Source organism: Copadichromis virginalis, linkage group LG18 (assembly GCF_057382275.1).
Source record: "Copadichromis virginalis isolate Kocher_CV1m ecotype Utaka linkage group LG18, C_Virginalis_male_GT1.1, whole genome shotgun sequence".
Lineage (NCBI taxonomy): Eukaryota > Metazoa > Chordata > Actinopteri > Cichliformes > Cichlidae > Copadichromis > Copadichromis virginalis.
The window spans coordinates 27528883-27544502 of NC_140635.1; the positions used below are offsets into that span (position 1 = coordinate 27528883).

The 15620-nt window shown below is 42.5% G+C and overlaps 1 protein-coding gene and 1 long non-coding RNA gene across 2 annotated transcripts in view; both read left to right on the forward strand.

Annotated features, from left to right (window-relative positions):
* Nucleotides 1-8395, forward strand: part of LOC146688132 (3',5'-cyclic-AMP phosphodiesterase 4B-like) — a 44927-nt gene extending 36532 nt beyond the window's left edge. Inside the window, exons 10-18 of the mRNA XM_085439111.1 lie at nucleotides 2223-2316; nucleotides 3659-3873; nucleotides 3965-4063; nucleotides 4477-4641; nucleotides 4917-5016; nucleotides 5154-5308; nucleotides 5417-5539; nucleotides 5647-5829; nucleotides 5924-8395. Coding sequence (XP_085295237.1) covers nucleotides 2223-2316; nucleotides 3659-3873; nucleotides 3965-4063; nucleotides 4477-4641; nucleotides 4917-5016; nucleotides 5154-5308; nucleotides 5417-5539; nucleotides 5647-5829; nucleotides 5924-6295 — 1506 coding nt within the window. The 3' untranslated portion in view covers nucleotides 6296-8395. The remainder of the gene's footprint in view (nucleotides 1-2222; nucleotides 2317-3658; nucleotides 3874-3964; nucleotides 4064-4476; nucleotides 4642-4916; nucleotides 5017-5153; nucleotides 5309-5416; nucleotides 5540-5646; nucleotides 5830-5923) is intronic.
* Nucleotides 8396-13719: 5324 nt separating this feature from the next.
* LOC146688133 (uncharacterized) lies at nucleotides 13720-14732 on the forward strand. Its single transcript, XR_014916386.1, has 2 exons — nucleotides 13720-13802; nucleotides 13915-14732. It is a non-coding gene; the product is annotated as an uncharacterized LOC146688133 (long non-coding RNA).
* Nucleotides 14733-15620: the final 888 nt, after the last annotated feature.

Consider the following 15620-nt stretch of genomic DNA (forward strand, 5'->3'; position numbering starts at 1 on the left):
TTACTGAGAACACTTGCAGTCTTGTCATCGTGTGTGTGATGTGTTTCAGCTGAACTACACAACCCCGGGTGACTGACATACAGCTGTGTGCGTAATTCACTTCCTAGAGGTCACTCAAATCCACACTGTGCTGCATTAAAGAATCAATTACAAGCTCTCTTTGAGCAGACTAAAGCCAACTGATTCCAGCTTCTTTGATCTTTCTGGGTTTTTAGTGCAGCCAATGCTTTGAAAGTGGTATTCAAGTTCCACAGTCAACTAGATGTTAGCTGTCTGGTTGACAGCTATTAGACAGCTGTTGAGATCAGAGAGTCTGGTTCAGTATGAAGCAAAAAGAACTCATTATAAGAGAGAATATAAGATCTGGCAGAAACCACAATGACAGGTTTTCTATTTTCTTTCCGGTGTTAGAATACAGAGTTATAAAAAAAGGAAAACCCAATTACTTTCTATGGAAATGGCCTTTATTGCACACACCATTACTACATAGTTTTCATAATCAAGTTTGGCGTGTGATGTTTGCATATGCTTATTCAAATCGAAAAGAACATTTTGCATGCGAGATAAAAATCGATCTCCTTTTGCACAGAAGCTATGGGTTTTTTAAAAATGCCTATCTGGAGCGTCGCTGCTGCGGTTTTTGTGATAGGTTTGTTTATGTTTACGATGCAGTGCTGTGTTTTTAAAGTAGGGACCACCATGAGAACAGGACCATGTGATTCTGTTGCCATGGCATTCGGGTTGCCATGCAGATGGTGGTACACCGATGGCAGACTGAAAACTCTGTCGTCTGCTTGATACAGCAAAACATCACGATTATGGACTGAACTATTTGCACATCCCCATTTTCTGTTTTTAAAATATGTTTAGTTCTGTGTCTGAGTTTGTGTCTGTGTCTCATCATCCGTGTGATAAACGCTCTGGTGCTTTGAAGTCTCACGTTGCGCAGTATGCTTTGCATCTGTTCTGCATTACTGTGCAGGGGGAGCATTTTAAGTAGAGAAGGGAGACAGCAGTGGGAGGGGGGTTTCACAGAACACAGGAGTGAGAGAGAAATAGCTAGAAATAGGGAGGAAGATGTGGGGGATCCTCCAAGCTCTCATTTTCTGCAGTGCTGTACATGAGCATCAGTTTTTAGCGAGGGTGGGAGGCAAAGAGAGAGACAGAGAAAGTGAGAGAGAGGCTCCAGCAATTTGTGCCACAGGGAACTCTACAGCTATAACGCACCCCCATCTCCTCCTCCTCCTCTCTGCCTTTTTCAGTCCCTCTCTTTCTTTCCTCCTTCTGCCGTGAAGACTGCCTTTTTTTCTTGACTTGCCAAATCTGGGCTTGGAAAGGCTGGATTTTCTCCTATATGATTTTTGGATGGTGGCAGAAGGAGATGGAGGTTTGAAGAAAGGGACAGAGGCAGCGACAGCCAGAGGAAAGGAAATATTGATCGCATCCAGGGGGATTCCATCACTCACGACAGTGGCTCGCGATCCTTGATAACAATGGAGGAAGCTAGGAGGAGGCGCGTTTGGCTGGGAATGTAGGGCTCCGCCACAGCCCCTCTCCAGAGACTTCGGCTGGGGCGTTTTTACCGTAGTCAGCCGCTGCAAGGCGGTGATTTGGTGACGCCTTGAGCTTCAGGCTGTAGGGCTGAGCTAACCCTTGGGGGTCCACTCAGAGAGGAGCACTTACTGCTTCTGCTGGGGGGCTCAGCACTGCTCAGCACCATGCCTGAGGCCAACTACCTGTTCTCTGTGTCCTGGGGATACATTAAGGTGTGTCCCAGAGGAGGTTTTCCATTAATCGGACTGTTTCTGTGCATATTCTACATTCATGTCTGTTTTCTGTTGCTGGTGAAGAGCCCAATTTCTCTTTGAATGCATTACGACATGTTTTTAATCTTGCTCAGTGGTTGCATGTGTTGAGAAAACAGGCATCTTTTGCTTATCTGTAAAATTTGCATAAAGGAAATATAAACTACGCACAGCACGCATAGTTTATATTTGTGTTGAAACACGAAGCAGTCTGGATAAGGAGACTGGGGAAGAATACACAAACCTAATATGGCTCATTAAATCCAGAGAACATGGTCCCATGGGACATGTTCCAGTGGAAAATAACAGGAAAGGGTTTATTCCGCTGCTTAGAAACAGCAGTCAGACTCATTTGCTGGATGTGTTTCTGCGTATAAATCACATTACCTCCTTAACATTTTATCTCTTTGCTTCCAGTTCAAGAGGATGCTGAACCGGGAGCTAAGCCACCTGTCTGAGATGAGCCGATCAGGCAACCAAGTGTCAGAGTACATCTCCAGCACCTTCCTAGGTGAGCACTGCAGCACATGTTTACCACACACCTCCTGAAGTATACATTGCGCCATTGCAAAATGTGCTGTATGTATGACTTCAGTGAGCCAGCATCCTTCAGGAATGTCACAGAGGTTGCGAGGTTACCCAAAGCATGTGCCAAGCAGTGGGGAAACTCACAGTTCCTCTGCAACGCTGTTCTTACACCAGTCTGATCTGGTCTGGAAGGGAGACAGGGTCCCCTCGCTCCGACTGCAGAGATATGTGAAGGGAGGAGGGAGGGCTTTGTACTCAGGGAAGACTTCCCTCTGGAGAGATTAGGAGCAGTGAGTCGGAGAGAGAGAGGGTGTTTGTGTGCTTACAGTGCCATCAGGTTCAGAGAGATGCTGCATTATTCATCAGTGGGACAGCAGTGGTTGCTTGTCTTTAAAAAAAAAAAAGCCTGGCGGCATTTCGTGTCTAATGGCCAGCCAGCTCGCCAGCCCTGCAAACCACTCTGCCCCTCAGGTTTTTCTACCCTCCCATCTAGCTCACCACCAGCATACATACAGCCAGACTCCCAGCTTATAAGGGCTCACTGCAGACTAATGTTGTGGCTCTTGTTAGTGAACACGTGTCTATTTTCCTGCCTCGGAGCAGCAAAACATAAAAAAATGACAGAAAAAAGACAAGATGCTGGATGCATGGTGGAAAGAGGAAAAGAAAAAGCTACCTCTTGTGCTAACAATAGAAGTGGCGCGGTGATAGAGACGAACATGAAAGCTCAGCTCAGTTTATCTTTGAAGCTTTGCGGTTTTATCTGCATTGCAGCTAGCACCTGTCAGGTGTAGGGAGATGATTTTCCTGTGCTTTGTGGAGGACGCAGCTGAGATGGGTTTTTTTCTCGCTCTGCGGCTGTGTGTGCAGTGCACACGTACAGACTGAGGGAGTCTCACGCTCACACACAGTGAGAAATGTCACTCAGCTAATACATGAGTCACATGCACCGACTGAACCCGCATACTTCCAAGTCCCTCCCCTAAACATTTCGGCTTAACGTGAACCATCTTTCCATGATTCTCTGAGTTGTTACCAACACATGGCTCAGATTCACAGAATGCCTGGAATACTGCCATGTTTCTCTGATCATCATAACAACTCATTAGCACAGCCTGAGCCTTTGTCTCATAAAACATTTGCATCTCATCAGTGTATTCAGCTATTTTACACATTTATTTTTTTTGCCTTTCCTGCTTTTGTTACTAGTGTATTTTTATTGCAGAAGACAGGCATTGAGGGATTGATTGCTAATTTAATAGCAGCCATTGCAGCTTTTTTGTCTTGAAAACCACCTTTTTTAATGTTAATTCTATTTTCTCCAGACAAGCAGAATGAGTTGGAGCTTCCGTGTCCAGTTCCAAAGCCGAGGGAAAGAAAGAGGAGGCAGGGCCAGCAGCAGCAGCAACAGCAGCAGCAACACGGTGGGATGATGACACAGATCAGTGGGGTGAGAAAAGTCAGCCATACATCAAGTATCTCGGGAGGTACTGGAAATCGTTTTGGGGTCAAGACGGACCAGGAGGAATTGTTGTCAAAGGTAAGTGACAGACAGACTGGAGAAACTTAAACTTGCGTGATATCTGGTGTCTCACGTGCTCAAACACTTAAATTTGTGTCCTCTCTAACAGGACCTGGAACACATCAACAGATGGGGCCTGAATATTTTCAAAGTGGCTGAGCATTCTCACAATCGACCTCTCACATGCGTCATGTACACCATCTTCCAGGTTTGTTTTCCGCCTCAGCTTCCATCCTTTAATCGGGAAAGAGCTCATGAAAACTGTGAAGCCATTCAAACAAACACACACACAAGCCGTGTCAGTGTGTACATCATGCTCTGTTAGCTAGCTCCAGACTGTAATCAGTTTGGCTGCACATGTTTTGTTTTTGTTTTTTTCACTTGGTCTAGAAAAATGCTGCACCCCTTTCTTTCGAGGCCAAAAGATAACTTAAAATGTATTACTGCTGCAGCAGATACTGTCAGTGCACCTGTTAGTCTGGAGCCCTGCCTAGTTTATGACTACCCATCTGATGACTCAGAATTGAACTGTGGCTAGATGGATAGACCGTAGAGAAAATAATATCCTGTAGCACGTTTAGCCAGGAGTCTTGTTTTTCTAATCCACACTGTCACACGCAGGAGCGAGACCTGATGAGGACGTTCAAGATTCCAACGGACACCTTTGTGACGTTCATGCTGACCCTAGAGAGCCACTATCACTCCGACGTGGCGTACCACAACAACCTCCACGCTGCCGACGTAGCCCAGTCCACACACATCCTCCTGTCCACCCCTGCATTAGATGTAAGTCGTGTAAAATCTGTCTTACCTCACTCGCTTTCAGTACTTCTAAGTGTCCAGAGTTTGCCCTTTAAAACGTGGCACAGTTAAAGCGTGTCACCACCGGCCACACCTTTCACTTGAACTGTTTATATTGTTGTGATGAATAGCAACAATAGAAAGAGCATACCACAGATGGTGACACATGGAAGGATTGGTTTTTCAAACTAATACCTTGCCTTGTATGGTAAGCAATTTGCTAATTTATTTTTACTTTACTTCCTTCTCTTCAAACACAGGCGGTCTTCACTGATCTGGAGATCTTGGCAGCCATTTTTGCAGCAGCCATTCACGACGTGGACCACCCAGGAGTCTCCAACCAGTTCCTAATCAATACAAGTAGGTCCACCTTTTCATTCAACATCCATCAAAAAAGTCAGCTAGAGTTATTTATTTGGTCTACATTTTGAAAAAAGGGAGAAACATTTGCTTGATTTGATGTTTAATTTCCTTTTCTTGTCCTCTTTTGCATTTAGACTCTGAGCTGGCCCTGATGTACAACGATGAGTCAGTGCTGGAAAATCACCACCTGGCCGTGGGCTTCAAACTGCTGCAGGAAGAAAATTGCGACATCTTCCAAAACCTCTCCAAGAAGCAGAGGCAGACGCTCCGGAGGATGGTCATAGAAATGGTGAGGAAATGTCTGCACATCTGTCTCAGGCAGCAGCCCCGTCTCAGGATCTGAGCAGTTTTCACAGTTTTTCTTAAATTGATTTTTTCATGTCTTGCTGTCTTCCAGGTTTTGGCAACCGACATGTCTAAACACATGAGTCTGCTGGCGGATTTGAAAACGATGGTGGAAACCAAGAAGGTCACCAGCTCTGGTGTCCTGATGCTAGACAACTACACAGACAGGATGCAGGTAAGAGGCAGACTAGTATGCACATCAGACGCAAACACTTTTCTATTTACCACAGAGGGAGGAAAAGAAAAAAAACATACTAAACGGTGATATTTTTTTTCCTGCAGGTTCTCCGTAACATGGTTCATTGTGCAGATCTGAGCAACCCCACCAAACCTCTGGATCTGTACCGGCAGTGGACTGACAGGATCATGGATGAGTTCTTCCACCAGGGAGACAGAGAGAGGGAGAGGGGGATGGAAATCAGCCCAATGTGTGACAAACACACAGCTTCAGTAGAGAGGACTCAGGTAGAGAACACAGGCATCCAGCTCTCAAAATAAAACCTGAAAACTGTGGTTATTTTTCATATTTACTGACATCCTCTCTGTTTATCTTTTCTAGGTTAGCTTCATTGATTACATAGTGCACCCTCTGTGGGAGACGTGGGCTGACCTGGTCCATCCCGATGCCCAGGACATCCTGGATACACTAGAGGACAACAGGAACTGGTACCAAAGCATGATCCCCCAGAGCCCCTCACCTCCTTTCTACACCAGTGATGGAGAAGGAGGACCTCACGGGGAGGTGGAAGGGCGGCCTGTAGCGAGTAAATTCAAGTTCGATCTAACGCTGGATGACCAGGAAGGACAAGGTGAAGACAGTGGAATGATGGACACGGCTGACAGTTGTGACAATGTGACATTACAGCATCTTCCCTGTGATCAGGAAGGGGCAGAAATGACAACACATGACGGCTCCCCGGAGGAAACATAGCTTAACCGGTGGTGTTCTCGGAGCGTAGCACGTTTTTGGTGAATTCATTTTATTGCAGTGGAGCAATCCTGCAATTTGGCTCTGGCGGGAGCTGCTTGGCAAAGAGGTCCTGACTGAATGTGGGGCACCCCTGCGAACGAGGCTTGGAAACCCTGCGGTAGTTTGTCTTTGAGCCCCCCTGGAAGGGAGCTGGAAGAGTGTAGGCTCTGTTCTTTACAGAAGGGACTACTGTTGGACTGCAGAGCCTAACCTGGGTTCTTTCAGGCAGAGAATGTGAAGTGGACGTATGAATCCGTGTACTGGGACAAGTCTGAATTTCAAACTTGCACTTCAGGACATTTTTTTTAAATGTTCATTTAGATTCTTTGTATCGTGTCGAGATTGGATATGACCCTATATTGTCCAACCACAGCTACTGGTCAGCGAGTTATTTCTAACCCAGTAGTGTTTTTTTAACACTTGTCTAAAAAGAGTAGTGTGCCTTTTTTTACAAGTGTGTGTTTTTGTAAGTTTTTTTTTTTTTTTTTAAATAATTTATTGAACACATTCATGTAGCTGTGTGTCAGATTTTCTACAAACGGACATAGCTGTCTCACACAGTCTTCCTGATGTTCTGGCAATAGTATAAGCTTGTTCTTCACTAATGGATGTATATTATAAAAAAATCAGCTGACTTCCCAGCACGATTTGCACTTTGTGGCACACACAGTTAAACCAAGACAAAGACAGCATCTGTAACTTAAAGGAGAGACCATAGCAAGCATGTCAAACCAAATAATTTAATTTGATTTATCCAAATAAGTAACTGCGTAAGCAATTAAATGACTCATAGGCTAGATTTTGTAAAAGAGGAAAAACCTTTCTTTTTTCTTTTTTGTAGAACAAAAACCAAAACTCCAAAGATCCTGTAAGGAAAGCACTTTGTTGGATTCACTGCCACCCCTCAAAAGAATGATCGCATTTCCAAAGAGTAAATGGTGTGACAAGTCAAACTTCCGAGCGGCGGCGGGATTGATTCCCTCTCACTTAAAGCCAGTTACAGACTAAATTCTCACTACAATCTTCCAAGATTAAAGTGGAAAAGAAAATATTTCATAACCCAGTTGCGTTTAAGCCCCATCCAGTGTGGAAAAACCGTCTCCGCCCTGTAATTCCCCTTTTCATTGCCTCACACAACACACCTGTTGTGGTTAGCAGTATTCTCATGAATAGGCTGACTCATTTTGAACTTTGAATGACTTCAAGGCTGAACGCGCAGTTTCAGAAACACCTGTCAGTAATGGAATAATTGAATCTTGTAGTTTTTCATTGCAGCACTTTGAATACGTCGACAGTTATGCAGCTGGTTGCTGATCTGTCCAAACACTTCCTTAGAGGTACCACGTTGTATGGTCATAATACGGGGAGATCGGTTTCATGTTTCACGATATGTCATTCTTCTCCTGTGTGTGTGTGTGTGTGCGTGTGTGTGTGTGTGTGTGTGTGTGTGTGTGTGTGTGTGTGTGTGTGTGTGAGGATGCGAGAGTGTATTTAAGTGGTCACAGAGTTGCACAGTCCTGTTGCACCCAACTGTGTTGTGCTGACCCTTAAGCTGTTTGTAACAGTGTATTTATTACATTTTCTTGTATATGTTAATACTGAATTGATAATATTCGCTGTATATTTGTTATTTATATGCACTACCACGTGTCAAATGACAGTTTGACTGAACTCGTTTGTTGGTTCATCCGTGTATAGCAAGGTGTTTTGCTATGAGGCCATAGCATAAAGTTATGCAGGTCAGTTTTGACGATTTGAAAAGTATGTTTCGTTTGAAATTCCAGCCAGAAGTGTTTGTGCAGTGGGAGCCAGCAGCGCTTCATACGAGGCGCAGCAGAAGCTTTTTTAGTCCTTTTGTTCCTGGCGAAGGCTGGATATTTACTGCAGCATAATGTGTACGGTGACAGGTCATTGTACAGCTATAAGGATATTTGCTGAAATTTATACCATTGTTTCAAATGTATTTTTTCAGTGTTTTCTTCTCAGTATACTGTAAAACGGTGTATGTTGTGCTCAGCAAATGTTTTCTATCAGATTATTAAAACGGGCATGTATAACAGACTCTTCTGGTCCGAATGTTATTGGATTACATCAGTGACGTTTGTTTCAGTGATGTTAAAACCAGTTTGGAGACAGATTTAAGTTTCAATTTAAATGTTTTTGTCTATACACATTAAACTATTTAGAAATTGTCCTAAGATACATATTTGCACATTACGCGATTTAAGGTGCACATTCAGGAGAAAGTCTGTTAAAACTAGAAAAGTCCTGAAGAAACAGACACTGCGCATTATTTTCTCCCATTTTTAAGGCACAATCTCCAATTCCAAAAATGTAAAGTGTGAATAAAAACACTGCAATGATTTGCAAACCTCCTAAATCCATTCACAATAGAGCAAAATAAATTTGATGGCAGCAACAAATTTCAAGCAGTTCAGGGTGGTGCATCAAAAGAGTAACTGTTGCTGTTAGCAACAGGTCAGTAACATGACTGGGTAAAAAGAGCATGTTAGAGAGGCAGCGGTTGACCACGCTGCAAACAAAAACAAATCTTCTGCGCATATCCAGACGAGGTATTTAAAGTAAGACCTTGCACATTTCAGCAAGACATTGCTAAACCACATACCACCACATATTAGAACAGCATGGGGTCTGGCTGAACTACCAGCTGAAAACTGGTTAAAATACATAGAAAATACAACAAAGAAGCTAGAATCCTATATCAGACAAGAACAGGAAAAAAGTCCAGGAGCTGGTCTCCTTAGTTCGCAGATGTATACGGACACAATTGTTGCCTTTTAAAAAAATATTTAACAAAAATTTAATTAAGTAAATGTTGACAATGTATTTTTTAAGTTTTCTCCATTGTGATTTTGGAAGACTGTAGAACCTTTATTTTCAATAATCTGATGTATTGTACACAGTACACAGTGCTACCCAACCCTCAACAGGATTGGTTCCACTCTCATAGATTTCCAGTAAATATGAGTCAAGCAAAGCCACCAACTTTCAGCATAAATAGCGCTAACACGCTAATGCAGCTCTGTCTCAAGAAAGCCAAATCTATCTCCCCTAAAGCAGCTGGCTGGTTTAACTGATAGAAAAACGTAAAGGTATCAAAAAGTAACATTAACACAAAAAGCACCAAGTATTTTGTAAGAGATTAAATTTTTACCAGACGTCTCCACAAATCTCCACATGAAAAAAAAGAGAAGAAAGAAAACTGATGCTGTGCAATTTCCTCTTTTTGATGGTGAAGATTTGTTGTTGCCATCAAATATAAAATGACAAATTCAACATTTTGTGACTTACTATGAATAAAATCTGAGTTTAATAGATTTGCAAACCATTGCATTCTGTTTTTATTCACATTTAAACAGTGTCCCAAGATTGTACAAAACTCTGCGCAGGAGTTCAAGACTGGTTTCATTAAACTGCAAAGCACAAGTGTGCAATGTCAGGCCTTTCCCTGCCAATGATGACATATTCCAGAAATTGTTGTTTTGAAATCATGCAATAGTGTTCAAAATCAAACATTAATAGAACAAAAAATGTTCTGTGCGTTTTTGAATGATTAGTGATTCATTCACTAAGAGGGGGAAGTGTTCTACAACATTATATACAGAAAGTTCAGCAATAATCAAGCACTTAAGTAAAGGGAGAAAAAAACTGCCAACAATGACAAAATAGAATAGCCTTTATTGTCATTGTACAGAGTACAACGAAATTGGAGTGCCACTCCCTTGGTGCAAGTTTCAATAATAAATATAAATGTAAAATATAAAAAGTACAAAAAAAGGAATAATGAAAGCATTTTGTCAAAGAAAAGTGAGAATGCTCTCAAATCTAATGGCTTGAATGATTTTTATTTATCAGGTAATAACACTGTTAATGGAAAAATGTAGTCACTGTTAGCGTGACTACATTTTTCCTTAAAATAATAACCATGTATTATTATTGTGCACAGTTTTTTAAAGCACTCGGCAAAAAGAATGTTTCAAGTTTCTTGAAAACTTCAATGGAAAATTATCTTATTATTCTTCTGTGGGTTTGGTTTCAGTGTCTTCTGTCACCTCATGAAATGCCAGTCATACTGGAACCTGCTGGCTGTGGGGAAGCCATACCATTTCTTGATGTTGGTTGCCAAACATGACTTTTTGTGGAATATTTGGGTTGTTGACATGTGCTGAATATGGAACAAGTCAAACTTCTTTGTGACGGTATTACAGTCACCCCAAAAAAAAAAAAAAAAGATAAAAAGATAAAAGGCAGCCAATTGTATTTCACTGAGCTATACTGAGTGCCACACTTTCTTTTTAGACTCACAAACATGATCTGGTGTGGAAATGATCTGAATCACACCAAATGTATGTTCAGAGGAAAACGCCAGAAGTGACAGAAGGAAAACAAACAACTGGATTCAGCCCTCAGTGATGTCACTTCCCTGCACTGACAACAGTGACTGCTCTTCCTGCTGATCTGAGGTCAGCATAGCTGGACATCAAGTCAGCAATGTAAACAGGAAAGGTAGAGATAGTGATGCTATGCGCTGGGCCCTCAGGGCATTCACTCTCCCATGGCTTTGAGCACCTTGACCCAAACAGATAAACATCTGAATACGTGATCAACAGGAGGAGAAACATGAAACGACGACTCTGACAGTTTTCAGTTTGTGGGCAAACTCCACAAGACAAAGCAGCATAGACTTAACTAACGACATTCGCTGATGTGATCTACTCATGATTCATGCTGAGAATAATCTCCTGACAATCTGCAATAATAATACTAACATTTATTTATTAAAACCTGACAGTGCCAGTCTGTCTCAGCTCCGTTCCTGACATGACTCTGCTTCCCCTAAAAATTCCGACAGTTACTTTATTGCATTTATGCGGTGACCAAGGTTTAAAAGGCACTCATTACTTAGCTATGAAAATTACCTGGTTGCACAAAACTGAGAAAGACCAGTCAAGAGGTCCTTTGTTCACTGATTTCAAATTTACAGCTTTAATGACTCACCGGTTACATTTTGACCGTGCTCAGTTTCATTTATTTTCCTTGGAGTTTTTGGATGTCTCGATGACACCAGGAAACCCTAAACCATCCTCGTCTTCCTTTAGATTCAGCAGAAAATTAGGTGACTGTTTATGGTAAACACGGGCGCAGACAGGCTTCCATGGGGGTGGTCCATACTGCCATAGCAATAGGCAGGGAGTTTGTTTGAAACTCTAACACAAACCTTGCGGTTTGTTGGTGACTGACGTAAGCTGGGCTGGAGGCAGCCCGCTCCGAGCCTTCGACAGCAGCACCGTCTGGGTTCAGGCTGGGCAGGACGCTCTTACTGCCAGCAGATCCAGTTGACAGCCACTCAGCGTCCGTTCTCCACTCTTACCAGCCAGGACCCGAAAGGGCCCGCGGCCCAGGGCCAAGGCAGAGAGGAAGAGAACCACTTCCAGCAAAACAAACCTGCTCTCTACATATCCACTTTGTAAAAACAAATGCCTTCCTGGAGTTTCTCCTGGCCAGCTGGTGTTTGTTTTTAGTCAGGTTGACAGTAAGAAGTGAAGTCAACTGGGCGTTCAGTGTTGGGGCAATGTGGGGTAATATGAGAATGGGGCATTCCAGGATAATTCAACAGCGCTCCAGGCTTTGTGTGTGGATGGCACAGATCATCTCAGAGTGGCTGAGACAGATGGATAAGGAAGTGAGCTCAGAAGGACACTTCTTCCCCACAACAGAATATGATGAATTTGGAAAAGATCAGATGAGGCAGCTAAGCTTCCTCTAAGGCCTTGTGTGTGTGTGTGTGTGTGTGTGTGTGTGTGTGTGTGTGTGTGTGTGTGTGTGTGTGTGTGTGTGTGTGTTGTGTCTCATTGACTCTAAAATGCAGGATTGGGACAATAACAGGATGTGTCCTTCCCAGAGAATGTCACAAATCATCGAGTTATCAAACATGGCGGCAGTCATCGTAGATATGCCATTGTTTCTCTGAGTGTGGTTTTTGCCTTTGCATGCAAATGCCTCAACTACTCACAGAAAGCATTAACCGTGCATGGAAGCAGTTATATAATGCACAGAACGCACAAATCCATTTAAAAAAATAAAGTCACAACACATCTGAACCCTAAAGGACTCTTTCTCTCAATTTTCCATACGTGCATGCTGGCTTTGAGAACTCTGAGTAACACTAATGAGGTGTCGCCTCTGAAAACACGGCGATCAGCTGTGCAGAAGAATTACACTGACCAAGCTGGCAGCTGTTTGTGAAGAAGAGGCTCCTGTGATAGACGCTTTTCCAGATTTCAAGGCAACCCTTGGACATTAGCCTGTGTATAAAGCTGTCTGTGTCAGATCACATTTAACCCTGATGCATTTAAGGACAAAGCATCGGCCTGACATTTGCGCTGATTCCTCTGGGCTCTTTACCCAGAATCCAGCTTGCCTGGGAATTGCTCGGACATGGAAGGGAACATCCCCGTGGGAAGGCAGCAGGCACACAAGAGTACACAGTGAGACGAGGAAGAAAAATAAATAAAAATAACATGCACGCATACTCAGAGATGACACATTTGGTCACATGCATACATAAAGACACACTGAAAACATTGTGACACTGGGATAAAAGTGTGAAAGAGATGGAAAGATGGAAGCATCCCAGTCCAGACACAGAGACACAACAGAAGCCTTCCAAGCTTTTAAATTCAGCTTAGATGTCTTTAATTTCCAAACATTTTTTCTGCCACTGGAGCTAAACCATGTGTCTTTTCTTTCTTAGCGAATGAGCTTGGCTCTGTGAAATGGGCCTCCGTTATGGGCTACGGTGTTATCAAGACCAAACTCAACTGTCAGCCAAATCATGTTCAATCTGCATGTGTTGCTTTTGATTTTACCCAGATCAATAGCTGTCCTTACTTGACTTAAACACACACACAGAGGGAAGGGGGAGGGCATGCAGATCTGTGGCTCTGGTGTGTCAAAGTCAGCGAGTGCGTGGGAGGAAACGTTCAACATGAGCTGCCCTGGCAGCCTGCAGTGAAGGGAAAAGAAAGTGAGAAAGAAAAAAGAGAAAAAATAGTGGGGTCTATACCACACTGTTTGCTGTGTGCGCCCTATTTGAAGGTATACCGTAAGCTGAATCTATAAAGGTGAGATAATCCTCTACTATTAAAGGTCATTGCTCCAGACTTGGGTTTAACTCTGGCCTGTGATTCCTGCCTTTTTAATGTTTCACCAAAGCACAGTTCAAATTCATGTGAAAAATCACTGGAAACGCAGCTCAGATAAGTAAATAATATCGCTTTTTGTGTACCTGACTTATCAAACAACACGTGACGCTGCCACCAGGATTTGAAGATAAGGTTGTATTCGAGTCACTGTGCATCAGCACAAACCTTTCAACAAGCTTCTCTCTACAAGCTCTCTGCGTGGAATAATGCTGAGTCTGCTTTCAACACCTACACCGTGACAAGTAAACTCTCTCCTTTTTAATTTTTCATCATTCTGAAACTATTATATTTCTTGTCATCGCAGATGAGATGAGATTAGTCACAGTCCCATTGTTGTTTTGTTGTGAATTCCAGTAAGGATCCGAGAGCGTCACCGTCTGCAAGCGCTGACCCAACTTCCTCTGTGTGCACTCAACAGAAATGATAAGGCTTCCACTTCCCCCTCCACCCTGACTCGGGCAAACAGCTGCCCTGCAGCCCCAGACTGGGCCCTCCGTGTCAGCATCGGGCCTGACTGCACGTTGCTCTGTGTGGACTTGATGGAGCACGCAGATAAGGCGCACTGTTGTGGCTGGGTTTCCTTTAAAGCAGTATGCGATCATTGGTAGATAGGTTCTAGCAAGTAACCCCTATGTTTGGATCCCTTTGTGTCTGCTTGTGTGTGCATGTATGGACTGAGTATCATGGAAAAGTACTCATATCCTCCATTTAAACAAAGCAATATAGCGGTCCAAAAATACGTCATTATGTGCACGTGCAAATCTGTTTCTTTATCTTTATTTTTTTATATAATTATCAGCAAAATCTCTTTTAAGCATCAAAAGTGAAAACACTCATTCAGTAGAAAATGATGACCAAACATGATTGATGGTGTTTTTATTTGTGTGTGGTTTTTATGTCTAAGATCCTTGTTTATTCTTGTAAATGAGCTCTAGCCTGCACGATTTCCAAAGCGGTCATATATCAAGTACAGAAATGACCTCGTGACTTTGCACTGCTGTACCTACTCCAACCAGTCCTTTATGGACACTTAAAATATCTTTATGAAACTGTTGTTACATTTGTTGCAATCTTTGCTGCCCTCTTGGCCTGATCTCCAAAAAAGAAAATTATAATGAGACTTTTTACCGGGGTAAATAAAGAATATATAAAAGTCATTTTTATATATAACACCGATTTCAGCTTGTACCTCGTGACAAAAATGTTCTTTCAATTTCAAAATGATTTGACATCAGATATGATTGACAGGTAAACAGGTTCTTCCTTTATCCCAAGTGCCACTACTGAAGGTGTTACGGGTATCAAGGAAAAAAACATGGGTTGAAGCTTACAGAAATTAATAAATTGTGAAACAGCTACAAATAATAAATAAATATAGATTTTTTTTAAAAAGATTTTTTTACAAATATATCCTAAAAGTATATAAAATGCCAAAAAGTGATGCTAAAAGATAAAGATAAATGACAGAAGCTTAAAACAGCAGATAAAATACTTAAGATATGAAGTTAAAATAATGGATAAACTCTTGAAATACATAAAACAACCACCCCAGTAAAACCTGCCTAATATTGCAGAGGTTCTGTGCTGCATTGGCAGCAGATCTTTTGGTTCCTGTGGCTTTGATGGCTGCCTCAGCGGATCGGTTTTGTTCCAGTTCAACTTGCTGCGCTTGGCCAGATCGGAAAGTAGGAACTTTGTGCTGAGTCAGCTTCGCTTTTGCTTTGTGTTACTTTAGCTGTTCCCCAAAGGTCTGTGCAGCGCCTTTCTGATTGTAACTGCTTAACTGCTGCCGCTGAGCAGTGCCATAGTGTGAATAGGTGTATGGGAGTCTGCAACAATGTTTGGGTACGTGATGTGCAAAACTAAAAATCTACAATCAAAACTAGGACCCATAGTTTCCCCATTAAAATGTTCCTTTCACTTCACTGGAAAGTAATGGCTCTGATAGTTAAAAGCAATGGCTAAACTGCTACTCTGATCTTTACAGTTGCAAGAAAAAACTCTGGGAACTCTTTGGAATCGTAGAAACATAGTCAAGGTGTCTGGCACAGCTTCACCTG